The sequence below is a fragment of the Hylobates moloch genome, unplaced genomic scaffold (assembly GCF_009828535.3).
Source record: "Hylobates moloch isolate HMO894 unplaced genomic scaffold, HMol_V3 SCAFFOLD_10, whole genome shotgun sequence".
NCBI lineage: Eukaryota > Metazoa > Chordata > Mammalia > Primates > Hylobatidae > Hylobates > Hylobates moloch.
In genome coordinates this window covers 104,737,679-104,753,433 of record NW_026652285.1, presented here as the reverse complement: position 1 = coordinate 104,753,433, position 15,755 = coordinate 104,737,679, and the positions used below count along the sequence as shown (strand labels likewise).

Below are 15,755 nucleotides of genomic sequence, written 5' to 3'. Positions count from 1 at the left end.
CAGGGCTCATGGTCATTGACATATGCTGGCAGAGGCCACTTGGGCAGGACATGAGAGGCCGCGTCAAGGGGGGCAGAGCAGGTTTCTCCGGTGAAGCTCTACAGCCTGTTCGAGTGCATTAGGCTCAGAAAGGCACCGGCCCCTTCATTGTTTAAATTGCAGTTTAATGCGGCACAGCAGCCGGGCCTGGCTGGCCAGGAACATTGCTTTGTGCAGCTGTCTTCCCGGGGCCAGGCGAGTGCCTTGTGGCCTCCTAGAAAGGCTCCCTCTGCCCAAGCTGGGCACACGCCGCTCCCCCGGCCCCATCCTGAAGCCACTGTTCCCAAATCTCCCACTTCCCTTTCTCCGTGCAGTGCCCCCGGCTCTTACGTTGTTCTTTCCCTGCCAAAAGCTGTTGAAGATGGATCCCTGTCTGGGTGCTACAGGGCTACACGGCTGAGCGAACACCGGTTGAGTTCTGAGGCCAGAACGTGGCATGTTCCCTGGGTCCTTATCTAGGTCAGTCTGGGTACGTGTCGCACACTTGCCCCAGTCCTTGGTAGACCTTTGCTCCTTTCTCCTCAGGGACATCATTTTGTGGGAAGTTCATGCTGGTTGGCATGCATCTGTCTTGCACCCCAAAATTCCCAGTGCAGGATGTCATGCATCAACTACCCCTTCCCTGGAGGGAGGTTTGGCCCAGACAGCCTCCGCCCGAGGGAGACAGCCTCCTCCCCTGGTGAACAGCCTCCGCCTCAGGTGGACAGCCTCCGCCCCAGGTGGACAGCCTGCTCTACAGGTAGACCGCCTCTGCCTCAGGTGGACGGCCACCCAGCCTCTGCACCCAGATGGTCTGGGTTCAGCCCAAGACTCTGCCACTCCTCAGCATCCACCATGTTTCCTGTCTGGAAAATAGGCCTGGTAGCAGCAGCTGCCCCCTTCAATGAATGTGAAAAGTCACAAAGGCTCAGCTCCGGGCCTTGGGAAGTGCTCAAGAAACATTAGCTGTTGCGATTGCTGCTGCTGCTATTGTGCTAATCGATGGTGAGAAGCCCACAGAACTCAGAGACGGCAGGTAAGGACCTGGCAAGGTGAGCGGCAAGCCAGCAAGGCGCAGGGAGGGGTGTGGATGAAGGTGACACTGACCTTCTGGAAGTGAGGCATGTGCCAGAGGGTGTCCAGCTTCACGGGTGGCTTGTACTTCCTCAGCTGACTGCTCCGGGTCTCATACAGCTTCCCAAGGACCACCTGCAGGCCAGGGAAAGGCAAAGGTGAGATGGTTGCCCGGCTACTTGGAGAAGGCCGTGCTGAAGGGATATAGAGACAGAGGGCTGGGATTCTTGGCGTGGCAAGACCCTCAGTCACTTTCCTTCTGGCCCCAGCCCTTCTCCAAGGCTGTTTCACACCACCTGCCTCCATGGTCCTGTCTCTGGCCACAGCTCAGGAGACTGAGGGGTGGGACCCCAGGACACCTGGAGCATTCCAGTCTCTGGAACATGTGGGATTCCAGCGTGCAGCCACCCTCAGGGCATGGATAGTGTCTCAGTCATCCTTGAACTTGTCCTCCATGGCTCACGCAGCCCCAGTGGGTCCCCCAGGACTCCATGGTGTTTGGATGAAGAAGTGCATGATTTCAGGGGTTAGGGTCTCTTAGAGCAGGTCCTCCATGGCCTGCTTATGCAGGAGTGAGAGCTTCTTCAGGGGACTCAGGGACCCCCCACCACGGTGTCTCTGCAGGTGTGATTTCAAAGACACAGTGGAAGCCCCTCTGCTCCTGACCTGCGTGCCTGTGCCCACTAACGGGCCATGTAGCTCATAAGGTCTGTTCTGGACTGACCCAAAAGACTTGGTGTTTAGCTTTGACTGTGTCATGTCCTGAGATGTGTGAGGGGATGGGGCGTAGGCGCCTGGGGATGGGCTGGAGGCCCTGGTCTGGGAGTCGTCAGTATTGGCTGCGGCCAGAGCCACAGACCTGGCTGAGGGCAGCCCCTGGGGAGTGTTGGGGACAGAGGCCTGGCGGAGTAGCCCTGAGGCCATCAATGCTGCCAAGTCCTTCATCTCAGGGCTCAGTTAGGAGGGGCCCTGTGCACGAGCTCACAGGGTCTCAGGTTTCCTGTGTGTTTTCTCTTAAATTGGGATTCCAAACTGTAGACCTTTCAGGCCCTACAGAACATGGATCTGCCCTGGGGTTCACCAGACTTATGTTTCCTCTTTCCCTAAAGGCAACTGTCTTCCAAGGGCGGGGCCCAGTAAACCTTCCACGTTGTCTCCCATGGTGTGAAGCACACAGACGGCACAGTCGGCAAATAAAGACTGAACCGAGTTTAATCCAAGATGCCACCACCCCAGTAAACCCCTTTTACTGATTTATTTTATTGTATTAATTGTACTGAAAGTGTCTGTGGATCACTTACAAGCCCCCCTACCCGTTTTCTTTTTTTTTTTGAGAGGTAGTGTCACTGTTGCCCTGGCTGAATTGCAGTGCCGTGATCTAGGCTCCTGGGTTCAAGCAACTCTCCTGCCTCAGCCTCCCAAGTAGCTGGAATTACAGGCAACCGCCACCACGCCCAGCTAATTTTGGGGTTTTTAATAGTGACAGGGTTTTGCCGTGTTGGCCAGGCTGGTCTCAAATTCCTGGCCTCAAGCGATTCACTGGCCTTGGCCTCCCAAAGTGCTGGGATTTCAGGCGTGAGCCGCCGCACCTGGTCATGTCTAGAAGGTTTTGAAACTATCTTTCAACCAAAGCAGAGAGGCTGTCTAGTCGGGGGTTATGGAGCCAGGCTTTGGAATTAGAGGCAAGCAGTCATGTCACCTGTCTGAGCCTCAGTTCCCTCTGCTGGAAATAGGGTGCCAATGCCCACCGAGCAGGGTTCTTGCAGGGTTTGCTGAGTTGAGCTCTGAGCAGGGCGGCTGGCCAAGATGATGGCTCACTATTGGTGGCTGTTGCCACGAATTTCATCTGGGGTCATCACCATCCAAATTAGGACATACCCAGATGCTTACAGGCTTAAGGAGGACACCGAGGTCTGTGGCGGTGGGGATGTGGACTTGCAAACTGACTATCTAAGCAAGTCCGGTAAATTGTCTATCAACCCCAGACCACAGCCTCCCAGCGTTTTGTGGGTTTGTAGCCATTTGTAGGACAATATAGCAGCCACAGAGAATCTTGGAGCAAGATTACGAGGTTGGTACAACAAGTGTTTACTGAGTGCCTGCTACGCGCTAAGTGATGGAGTTCACAATACCTCCAAATATGCCCCCTTGGCATACTGAAAAAGGGCAGAAGTAGGACGGTCTCTCTCACATCCCCTGCCCTTCTCCCCTCACGCAGGTTATGAGACCCTCATTCGAGAGGTGCCCCCCAAAACCTACAGGTAAAGAACATCCTGATAATCTGAACAAACAGGACTTGTGAAGTTTCCCCCAGTTTATCACCAAAAGATCACACTATTCATCCAATCCTGTTTCTCCACAACTATCCCCTTCTTCACCAGATCCAGCATAAAAATACACGCGTTTAACCATTTCTCTGGGCCTTCATTTCCTTACGGAGGCTCATGTGTCACATAAAACTGAAAGACGGCCGGGCGCGGTGGCTCACGCTTGTAATCCCAGCACTTTGGGAGGCCGAGGTGGGCGGATCACGAGGTCAGGAGATCGAGACCACGGTGAAACCCCGTCTCTACTAAAAATACAAAAAATTAGCCGGGCGTGGTGGCGGGTGCCTGTAGTCCCAGCTACTCGGAGAGGCTGAGGCAGGAGAATGGCGTGAACCCGGGAGGCGGAGCTTGCAGTGAGCCGAGATTGCGCCACTGCACTGCAGCCTGGGTGACAGAGCGAGACTCCATCTCAAAAAAACAAACAAACAAACAAAAAAAAACTGAAAGACATTTGAATGCTTTTCTCTTGCAAATCTGTCTTTTGTGATAGGGCCCTCAGCCATGAGTCTAGAATGGGTAGAAGGAAAGACATTTTCCTCCCCCCCACAGGCACAGTATGGTGGGCCCTCATTTAATCAGACCCCTTTCCGCACCCAATGCAGAAACCGAGACCCCAACAAAGACTCACTCAGCCACACATGCAGAGCTGGTACCTGCTCCAAACCACACGAGCTGTTTCAGGGGGCTCTGCTTGAAAAGGAAGGGCTCTCTCCTAGAGCCGGAAGATGGGGTGTGTTTACCAACACTCTGGGTTGCGTGAAATACCTGCTAATTAAAACTCCCAGCTCTAAGCCGGGCACAGTGGCTCATGCCTGTAGTCCCAGCACTGTGGGGGGCTGAGGTGGGTGGGTCACCTGAAGTCAGGAGTTTGAGACCAGCCTGGCCAACATGGTGAGACCCTGTCTCTACTAAAAATACAAAAAATTAGCTGGGCCTGGTGGCAGGTGCTTGTAATCCCAGCTACTCAGGAGGCAAGGCTGGAGAATCACCTGAACCCAGGAGGCGGAGGTTGCAGTGAGTTGAGATTGCCCCATTGCAATCTAGCCTGGGCAACAAGCGCGAAACTCCATCTCAAAAACAAACAAACAAATAAAAACAAACAAAAAACAGAAAAACTCCCAGCTCTAATGCGAGGCTAGAAAGCAGTTTGTGCTGGTAATGCTCCCTCTGAAACCGGCCATTACCACAGCAAGTGGACTCTTGCTTGAGCCATTAACGAATAAACTAGTCGTGGGTTGCTCTTAAAATGTTATTACAATGCCGAGCTCTTTAATGAGGTGTCTGGGGTTCTGCAGACTGCTGAGAAGAGCCAGGAGAGGCCCTGGCACCCGCCACGCCTGGAAATCCTCAGCCTCCCACCTCGTGCACCCCTCCTGGCCCCTCCTGAGGGTACCAGGATTTCTAGAAAGACTCCTCCGATCCCCCGGTTGGCCCTAGAACATCACAGGTGCTGTCGCTGAGTCCCAGGCTTTTCCATAAACAGCAGGAGTGGGACCTCTTCTTCAGGAAGAGCCTGGACTCTCAGGCTGGACACACCTAGGTCTGACACTGTTGGCAAATCACTTCATCTCTCTGAGCCCTAGTTTCCCCGTGAAATAAACCAAACTGAGATGATAGGAGGAGAAACTGACTTCAGGGTATTCTCAGAGAACTAAATGCAGAAACTCAGGGTGCATATTCAGCCCAGCCCTCAGCTCAGAGGCTTGGGGAGGGTGCTGGTTGTGACTGTCATGACAACCAGCCACACTGGAGCCACGCCCTTGATGAAGTCTATAAAATACCGTGTGAACATAGCGTGATTCTGATTTTACCATCATCAGTCTGGACCTACTGTGGAGGAGGCCAATCTGATCTCTCTGAAAGCTCGAGTTTCAGAATATTTTAAAGGAAGTACTATTTTATTTTTTTATTATTATTTTTTTTTTATGGAGACAGAGTCTTGCTCTGCTGCCCAGGCTGGAGTACAGTGGCACGATCTTGGCTCACTGCAATCTCCACCTCCTGGGTTCAAGCAACTCTCCTACCTCAGCCTCCCGAGTAGCTGGGACTACAGGCATATGCCACCACACCCAGCTAATTGTTTGTATTTTTAGTAGAGATGGGGTTTCACCGTGTTAGCCAGGATAGTCTCGATCTCCGGACCTCGTGATCCGCCCGCCTTGGCCTCCCAAAGTGCTGGGATTACAGGCGTGAGCCACCGCACCCAGCCAGGAAGTACCATTTTAGTATCTTTTCTTTTGAGAGAGTCTCACTCTGTCGCCCAGGCTGGAGTGAAATGGTGCAATCTCAGCTCACTGCAACCTCCGCCTCCCGGGTTCAAGCTATTCTCCTGCCTCAGCCTCCTGAGTAGCTGGGATTACAGGTGCCCACTACCACGCCCGGCTAATTTTTGTATTTTTAGGAGAGACAGGAGTTTCACCATGTTGGCTAGGCTGGTCTCAAACCAGGTGATCCACCCACCTCGGCCTCCCAAAGTGCTGGGATTACAGGCGTGAGCCACCACGCCCGGCCTTGAGTATTTTCACATGTGTATGACAACACAAACGAACAATTAAAGATGGTTTTCCTTCCTGCTAAAAACCTCACTGCCCTGATGTCCTGCTTGTTGCTAGGGACTCCTATCACCAGCAATCGGCAGTGTCTGGACATCCTTGGGACCTCAGCTCAAACTTGCCTGTGCAGACACTGCCTCCCCAAGCCTCAACTTCCACGCCTGGGAAGCAGCGATTACAATGCCTGCCTTGTGGCTTTGGTAGCATAGATGAGAGGATGCAAGTCATGAACGGGAGGTGCTTGGAATGCTGCTTCCTGGTTAATTTGTAATAAAATGTTACAAAGTTTAATATAGTGTGTTCTTTAAGGCACCCTTTCAGAAGTGGTTTCCTCTTCAACTTTGCCTGATTGGCCTTTTCTCTGTAGCTTGTACGGACTTATTTCTGTGTGGGCCGGGTTGGGTTAGTCTAAAATCTGATTTTGGGTGTGTGAAGTTGTGCAGAGGTTTGGTGGGAAGGGTCCCCAAGTAGGAGTCAGGACAGCTGGGTTCTCATCCCTGCTCAGGGTCACATGGGGCCTATTGACTGATGGCCCGGACCCATCTCCTCTACGCTGTGAGCTTAAGGTAGGGTCTGAACTGGATAATCACCAAGATGCTTTCAGCTGTAGATTCTCTGATGCTGGTCAGAAGATGCAACCTGATTTCCCACTCACCCCCAATAACAAACATACACAAGTGTCATCTCGATGCTTGGCCCCGGCCAGCCCTTCTCTCTTCTCTACCCCATCAGCTGGCAGCTTGGGAGCGAGGGCTGCATTTACCTTCTGCTTCTTCTCCAGTTTGATGGCTTTCTGGGTGGCCTTTTGTTCCTGTACCCACAGCTGCAGGTACCGGTGCTGCAGCAGATCAAAGAAGGGTGTGGAAGGCCTGGAGGGAAGTAAGTCCAGACAGAGTTTGAGGCCCCGGGAAGACCAGAGGCACCCGCTCCACACCCCCCGCCCCCGGGTGCCTCCTAAACGTCAGGGGCTGTGGGGCACATCACTCCCACGGCTGTGAGAGCCTCTCTCCCAGCCCTCAAAAGCCACGAAACAGGTCCCTCACATAGGCTTATGAGTGCTGGGCCTGGGATGGTGGTGGGACTCCCTCCTTGACCAAACGTTAGAGGTCTGGTCCTCTGGGCTCTCTTTCTCACTAGGCCTCATGCCTGGGCCCTTCCTTGGCCTGCTGAAGCCAGTTTTAGCCAAGAGTCCCGCTACATTGATTCCCCACCCCTTCACATCTGATTACCCTTGACAGCTGGTTAAGTTCCTCACCCACACCCCTGATATCTGATGACCTCGGCCTGCCTTTAGCAAGGATCTTCCTGCCTTGACATCTCCTCTTAGTAATTTTCCATCCACTGACCCCGCCCCTCCCTTGGCTCCTCAGCTAAACATCCCCACTTCTGTTGTATCTGGAATTGAACTCAGTTCTATACTGAAGCCTCTCCCCTTTTGCAATAGTATTGAATAAAATGTCTTTACCACCTTTAATCAGTGTCTAGCTCTGGTTCTCTTTGACAACGATTTCCAGCCAAGGAGCACTTACCCTAGGTGTTTTGTTTGCTCCACCCCTTCCCAACACGAAATTAGATACTAGTATTATTCTCATCTTACAGATGAGAAGGGTAAGATCCCAGAGCAGCATGGAAGCACCGCAAGGCAGACCCGCTCAGCCACAAACCTCTGCCACAAGCAGCAAAGGGCCAACTGCTCCCAGGTGGGACGTAGTCTCTAAACAGGTTGAGAGACAGAATATCCAAATGGATAATGGCCAAACCATATATAAAAGTAGAACTATGGGCTGGGTACGGTGGCTCACGCCTGTAATCCCAGCACTTTGGTGGGAGGCCGAGGCAGGTGGATCACCTGAGGTCAGGAGTTTGCCACCAGCCTGGCCAACAGGGTAAAGCCCTGTCTCTACTAAAAATACAAACATTAGCTGGGCATGGTGGCGTGTGCCTGTAATCCCAACTACTAGGAAGGTTAAGACAGGAGAATTGCTTGAACTCAGGAGATGAAGGTTGCAGTGAGCCAAGATCACATCACTGCACTCCAGCCTGGGCAACATAGCAAGACTCTGTCTCAAAAAAAAAAAAAAAAAGAAAAAGAAAAAGAACTAAGAGCCACAATCTGCAGCAGCTAGGCCAGGAAACCAGCCCATTTTGTACAGTAACCAGTCCAGGAAGCCACCTGCTATGCCAGACTTGTAGGCAGTCAGACTGCGGTCTCTACCAACAGGCCAGGAAGCCAAACAATGAAACAGCTAACCTAGAATGTCCGGGACTTGGTTAATAACTCCTGGCTCCCCTAAGTTTTGTACCCACTTGCAGCTTAGAACCAATCAGAGAAAACTAAATAAGCACCCCAACCAGTCCCATAGAATGCCCCCATATATATAAGATAGATATCTAGAATTTATGATGTATATCATATATATGATGCATATACATATATTTCCATTTTCATGAGGAAGAAAATGAAAAGACAAACCAAACTTATTAACTAAGAAGCTACCTGTAGAATGAGGGAGAGTACAGGAAGGAAATGACAGAAAGGAAAGCTAGAACTTTTTGAATAGACTTTGTGTTATAGTTTTGACTTTGGAAACATAAAAAATGGGTTTTTTGCTAATGATGAAAAAAACAGAAAGGATTAGCATCTACCCCAAATAACAAGAGGAGAAAGCAAATGAACCTAATTGTATGTCAACTTGTGGCATAACCACAGATAATTTCAAGTGACTTTATTTATTTATTTATTTAGGTGGAGTCTTGCTCTGTCACCCAGCTGAAGTGCAGTGATGCAATCTCAGCTCACTGCAACCTTGCCTCCCAGGTTCAAGTGATTCTCCCACCTCAGCCTCCTGAGCAGCTGGGATCACAGGCACTAGCCACAACACCCAGCTAATTTTTTTTATCTTTAGTAGAGACAGGGTTTTGCTATGTTGACCAGGCTGGTCTCAAACTCCTGACCTCAAGTGATCCGCCCACCTTGGCCTCCCAAAGTGCTGGGATTACAGGCATGAGCCACCGCGCCTGGCCGGAAAAGTTCTTTATAGAAAAACCAGAGCTCATAAATGCAGGAGGAATGATAGAATTAGTGGGGAAATCAGTGTTTTGCGACTCCTAATGAAATAATGGATCTAGGGAACATTCATCTGTGGCTGCTAAAATGATTAGGTGGAGGCTGATGGGGAGCTTCCCAGCAGATGGGTCATGCTGCAGCAGCTGAACCAAATGACCAGCCGTTTATATGATCATCATTTTATTATTGTGGTAAATATACACAGCATAAAATTGACCCCAGTTATCAATCTTGACGTCACTGACAGTGACAAATAGATACTGTGCCAGAAGTGATATGCTAGGAGGGATGCTGGACTGCCTACCAAATATGTTTGGGGGAAAAAAACCCCAAAGTAAACTGGAAGGTAATCAAGCCTCTAGACTAGCATTGTCAAATTACTTCTTTTTCTTTTCCTTTTTTTTCTTTTTGAGACAGAGTCTTGCTCTGTTGCCCAGGCTGGAGTGTAGTGGCATGATCTCAGCTCACTGCAACCTCCACCTCCTGGGTTCAAGTGACTCTCCTGCCTCAACCTCCCGAGTAGCTGGGACTACAGGTGCCCACCACCATACCCAGCTAATTTTTGCATTTTTAGAAGAGATGGGGTTTGGTCATTTGGCCAGGCTGGTCTTGAACTGTTGACCTCAGGTGATCCACCCACCTTGGCCTCCCAAAGTGCTGGGATTACAAGCGTGAGCCACTGCACCTGGCCTCAAATTAATTTCAATAGAAAAAAACTGCAATTACTTTTGTACCAACCTAATATAACGTGAGCTACGCTGTAACCCCAAACCAAGGGATGCCTGGAGCCGCCAGCAGCTGGAAGAGGCAGGGAGGGTCCTCAGCTAGAGCCCTGGGAGGGAGCGGGGCCTGCTGACTCCTGTTTCATGCTTCTGGCCTCCAGAATTGTGAGATAATCATTTCCTGTTGTGTAAGCCACCAAGTTCATGGTAATTTGTGACACTGGCCACAGGACACTTGCACGCAGGGGTTCCTCAGCCTACACACTGGGAAACATCGATGGGAACCACCTTTCCCATGAGTGGCATCCAGAACACGGCCAGTGACTAGAACATGAAGAGTCTTCAACAGCTGAAGGGCCCTTTGAGCAGCGTTTCTCAAACTATGCACCTGAGTCACCGTGGGATCTTGTTCAGGGCACCTCCAGTTCAGTCACGTGGGGCGGCTAGAGGTGCTGCATCCAGGCCTCATGCTTCAAGGCTTACGGTCCTGGAGATGATCTAACCCCAGGCTCTGAGCCTCCTGAAGTCCCATGAAGGTGCAGGTGATTATTTCTGTGCAGCTATGTAAAGACTTTCGTCTAGGGAGAGAAGCCACAGCTTTTATCTGATATTCTCGGCCTCCCAAGTGGCTGGGACCTCAGGCGTGTGCCACCATATCTGGCTAATTTTTTGTTTATTTTTTAGAGAGATGGGGGGGGTCTCACTATGTTGCCCAGGCTGGTCTCGAACTCCTGAGTTCAAGTGATCCTCCTGCCTCTGCCTCCCAAAATGTTGGGATTATAGGTGTGAGCCACCGCACCTGGTTTATGTGTTTTTCAAAGATGCAAATGCCCCAGGAAGGGGTCAGAACCTCAGAACTTACCCCGCGACTTAATTTCACAGAAAAAAGAATGAGGAAATGGAGGTGCTGAGAGGGGAAGCGGCTCCCAGGGTCACACAGCCCGGGACCGGAGATGGCAGACCTTGAGCCTCTCACTCTGCGTTTTATGTAGTCTGCATGGTGGTCTTAAACTTTGAAATCATTGTCAACACTTAAAAATTAAATTTTTTTCCATTCAAAAAACAACTTCCTGGAGTGTCTTGACATTTTGTAAGTTCTGCCAATGCTGGACTGCACTCCTGGCTGCAGCAATTGGCCGGCGCTGAGTAAAAGTTCCCCTTCCGCCCCAGGCCTCACCCTGCCCTATTGCCCTATCGGGCTGGCTGGGCTCTCTGCTGGGCTCCTCCACGTGTTTCAGCTTATGGCCCAGAGACAGCTGTAGAGCTAAACCAGACCCTAAATATCCACTCCCTGGGCCCTGACTGTGTGCCTAGGCCAGTCTGCCTCCCCTCCACGGAGCTCTCTTTGGGCCAGGGCTGAGCTGGGAGTCTGTCTGAGCAAAGGTTCAGCAGCTTCAAGCTGCCGCGCCTGCTCAGAGGTCCTTCACACAGCAGCCTGTGGTGCAGCTACAAATGGTGGTTCTTTGTTTTCCAGTTCCTTTACCCCTGCGGTGACTTTTATTACTTAATTATTACACACCCCATGCGTCTGAGCAGCCTAATTTATAGCTGTGTTTTCTAATGACACTAGATTCGTAATCTGAAAATATCTACCCCAAGAGGCCATTCACAACAGAAAAGCTCTCTTCTCAGCAGTCCCCGGCACATCCATCGCCACCACAAAGGCACCCTCAGCCCTCCTGCGGGCTTGGCTGACATCCTCGTGTCTTGCTCCGGCCAGCAGCTCTTATCACCGGGAAAGGGGCTTGGGGCATGAGAGTAACCAACAAACCCTGGGAGTCCCAACGGCCCCAGCCTGGGTTCTCTGAAGGAGACCAGCAGGCTGTGCCCGCTTCTGCTGTGGCTCATTACCTTGGATACAAAGGTGGAGAAGCTGGTCTGACATGGGAAGAACCTAGGACATAAGTCAGATCATATCACCCCTTGCTTAAAATGCCTTCCATGGCCCCGCCATGCCTTAGCCTAAGCCCAGACTCATTGCCCGGGCCACAGGGCCCTTCCAGCGGCTCCTGCCTCCTTCTCCAGCTCCTTCCTGACATTCAAGCCACCCCCCACCTCGTCTTCCAAGCCCTGGAATCCTTTCTCTCGCTCAGCACGCACTCAGCTTCCCCTTTGCCTTCAGGTCCCAGTAGTGAGGCCACCTCCCCAGAGGGCTCCTCCCCAACCAGCCCATCCTAGGACAGCCCTGGTCCGGCGCCCTCCCACGCGGGGCACTCATTCATTCGTTTGCTTATTTACAGCAGATCTTGGCCATTGGCCACCAACATCACGAGGGCGGGGATGGTTTCTATCTGGTGTGAACTGGCACAGTGCTGCTCTCAGTAATTATTTCTTGTTGAAAAAGACTGAGAGAGAAAGAGAGGACACATGGCGGGAGGGAAGGGGGGAAGGAGACAGAGAGAAAGACTAGGCAGAATTTTAGGAGATAAACTTTTCATAATTCAGGATATTGTAAATTGGGCTACATATAAGTTATAACAAACCAAAAGAAGCGAATGGAGGGAAATTGCAATTCAATGGAGGAAGGATAGTCTTTTCAACAAATGGTGCTGGAGCCTTGGACATCTTGGACAAAACAAACAACAAAGCAAACAAACATAACAAACTCAACCTAAGTCTCACACCTGATACAAGAATTAACTCAAATGGATCACAGATTTAAATACAAAACACTAAACTATACAACTTCTAGAAGAAAACACAGGAGAAAATGTTTGGGATCTAAGGCTACGTAAAGAGTTTCTTAGACTCAACACCAAAAATATAACCCATGAAAGAAAAAAACTGATAAATTGGGCTTCCTCAGAATTAAAAACGTTTGCTGTGTGGGAGATCTGGTTCGGAGGATGGAGAGACAAGCTACAGACAGGGAGAACACATCTGTAAACCATATATCTGGCAAAGGACTCGTATCTGGAATAAAAAACTCTCAAAACTCAACAGTAAAACAAAACAAATCAAAACCAAAAAAAACCCCCAAACAATCCCATTAGAAAATTGACGGCCAGGCATGGTGGCTCACACCTGTAATCCCAGCAGTTTGGGAGGCCGAGGGGGGGGCAGATCACCTGAGGTCAGGAGTTCAAGACCAGCCTGTCCACCATGGCGAAACCTCGTCTCTACTAAAAATACAAAAATTAGCCAGGCATGGTGGCGGGTGCTTGTAATCCCAGCTAATCAAGAGGCTGAGACACAAGAATCGCTTGAACCTGGGAGGTGGAAGTTGCAGTGAGCCGAGATTGCACCACTGTGCTCCAGGATGGGTGACAGAGAGAGACTCCGTCTCAAAAAAAAGAAAATTGGCAAAGCCCAGCCCAGTGGCTCATGCCTGTAATCCCCCCATGTTGGGAGTCCAAGGCGGGAGGATTCCTTGAGCCCAAGAGTTTGAGACCAGCCTGGGCAACATGGCAAAACCCTCTCTACAAAAACCAAAAAAAAAAAAAAAAAAAAAAAAGAATGAAAGAAAGAAACAAAATAGACAAAAGACATGAAGAGATATTTTATCAAAGAGAATATATGGTTGGCAAACAAACACATGAAAGAATAGTCAACATCTGTAGCCATTAGAGAAATGCAGATGAAGACTATGATATCACTATGCCCCCATTAGTACAGCTAAAATAAGGGCATAATGACACTATCAAATGAGGATGCACAGAAACTACAGCTCCCATGCACTGCTGGTGAGGATGGAAAATGGCACAGCCACTCTGGAAAACTGTTTGGCAGCTTCTTTTTCTTTTTTTTTTTTTTTAGACAGAGTCTTGCTCTGTCACCAGGCTGGAGTGCAGTGGTGCAATCTCGGCTCACTGCAACCTCCGCCTCCTGGGTTCAAGCAACTCTCCTGTCTTAGCCTCCCAAGTAGCTGGGATTACAGGTGCCCACCACACCCAGCTAATATTTTATATTTTTAGTAGAGACAGGGTTCCACCGTGTTAGCCAGGATGGTCTCGATCTCCTGACCTCGTGATCCGCGCGCCTCGGCCTCCCAAAATGCTGGGATTACAGGCATGAGCCACCACGCCCGGCCGGCAGTTTCTTAAAAAACTAAACACATACTTGGCCGGGCGTGGTGGCTCACGCCTGTAATCCCAGCATTTTGGGAGGCCGAGGCGGACCGATCATGAGGTCAGGAGATCAAGACCATCCTGGCTAACACGGTGAAACCCCATCTCTACTAAAAATACAAAAAAATTAGCCAGGTGTGGTGGCGGGTGCGTGTGGTTCCAGCTACTCCCAAGACTGAGGCAGGAGAATGGCGTGAACCTGGGAGGCAGAGCTTGCAGTGAGCCGAGATCGTGCCACTGCACTCCAGCCTGGGCAACAGAGTGAGACTCCATCTCAAAAAACAAAAACAAAAACAAAACAAAAAAACTAAACACATACTTACCAGATGGCCTGGCAATTGCTCTCCTGGGCATTTATTCCAGAGAAATGAAAGCTTAGGTTGACCTAAAAACTTATTCACAAATGTTCATAGCAGCTTTACTTGATTATTTGTTTGTTTAATTTTTTTTCTTTAAAGATGTACTTGAAGCCTACATAGTGGCTTTAGCCGTAACAGTGCAAAACTGGAAAACAAAAACATCCTTCGATGAATGAATGAAAAGGAGGGGATGAAAAGACAAGCCACAGACCAGGAGAACATCTAGTTCCATCCATACCATGGAATAACACTCAGCAATGAAAAAGAATGAACTCTCACTATCTCCCTACATGCAACATCTCGGATGAACTCTAGGCCTTATGCTGAGCAAAAAAGGCCAACCTCAAAAGGTTACACGCTGTATGATTCCATATATTTAACGTTCTTGAAGTTTTCCAGGTATTGGGAAATAGAGGGAAGCAGGGTTCACTATAGGGGGTGTGAGGAAGATCTCTGGATGATAGAACAGTTTTGTGTCTTGATTGTGTCACACAAATCTACACATGTGATAAAACTGCAAGAACTAAATACACCACACACACACACACACACACACACACGCACACATGCAGATGAGGGCATATAAAATTGACAGCTGAATGGAATCTGTGCATAGTACCAATGTCAAGTTTTTGGTTTTCATTTTGCAATCTAGCTATGTGAAATTTTGTCATTGTGGGGAACCGGGTGAAGAGGACGTGGGCTTTCTCTGTACAAACTTTCTCTTTAAAACTTTCGGTGGGCCGGGTGTGGTGGCTCACGCTTGTAATCCCAGCACTTTGGGAGGCCGAGGCGGGCGGATCACGAGGTCAGGAGATCGAGACCACAGTGAAACCCTGTCTCTACTAAAAATACAAAAAATTAGCCAGGCGTGGTGGCGGGCGCCTGTAGTCCCAGCTACTCGGAGAGGCTGAGGCAGGAAAATGGCGTGAATCCGGGAGGCGGAGCTTGCAGTGAGCCGAGACTGGGCCACTGTACTCCAGCCTGGGTGACAGAGCGAGACTCCATCTCAAAAAAAAAAAAAAAAAAAACTTTCGGTGAATTTATAATCATTTCAAAGTAAAATATTTTTTAAATGCAATCAAGCATGCTAGCAGAAAGACTGAAATAGATTTATACTTTTATAGAAAAATATTTAAAAATTACTATCATATGGGGGCCGAGCGTGGTGGCTCACACCTGTAATCCCAACACTTTAGGAGGCCAACGCGGGTGGATCACTTGATGTCAGGAGTTTGAGACAAGCCTGGCCAATATGGTGAAACCCGGTCTCTACTAAAAACACAAAAATTAGCCAGGCGTGGTGGCGCATGCCTGTAGTCTCGGCTACTCAGGAGGCTGATGCAGGAGAATCACTTGAACTCGGGAAGCAGAGGTCGCAGTGAGCCGAGATTGTGCCATTGCACTCCAACCCGGGTGTCACAACGGGGCTCCATCTCAAAAAAAAAAAAATTACTATCATATAAAGAGGTAATCAAAGAGTATAGGGCCAAAAAATATAGGGTAAAAATAAATATGGGGTGTGTTGGCCAGGCGCAGTGGCTCACACCTGTAATCCCAGCACTTTGG

General features: G+C 49.9%; 1 protein-coding gene across 1 annotated transcript in view; it reads right to left on the bottom strand.

The window, feature by feature from the left end:
- CFAP77 (cilia and flagella associated protein 77) overlaps nt 1-15,755 on the bottom strand; it is a 188,249-nt gene that overhangs the window by 51,810 nt on the left and 120,684 nt on the right. The window contains exons 4-5 of the mRNA XM_032165485.2: nt 6,735-6,840; nt 1,126-1,227 (exon numbers count right to left, since the gene is read on the bottom strand). Coding sequence (XP_032021376.2) covers nt 1,126-1,227; nt 6,735-6,840 — 208 coding nt within the window. The remainder of the gene's footprint in view (nt 1-1,125; nt 1,228-6,734; nt 6,841-15,755) is intronic.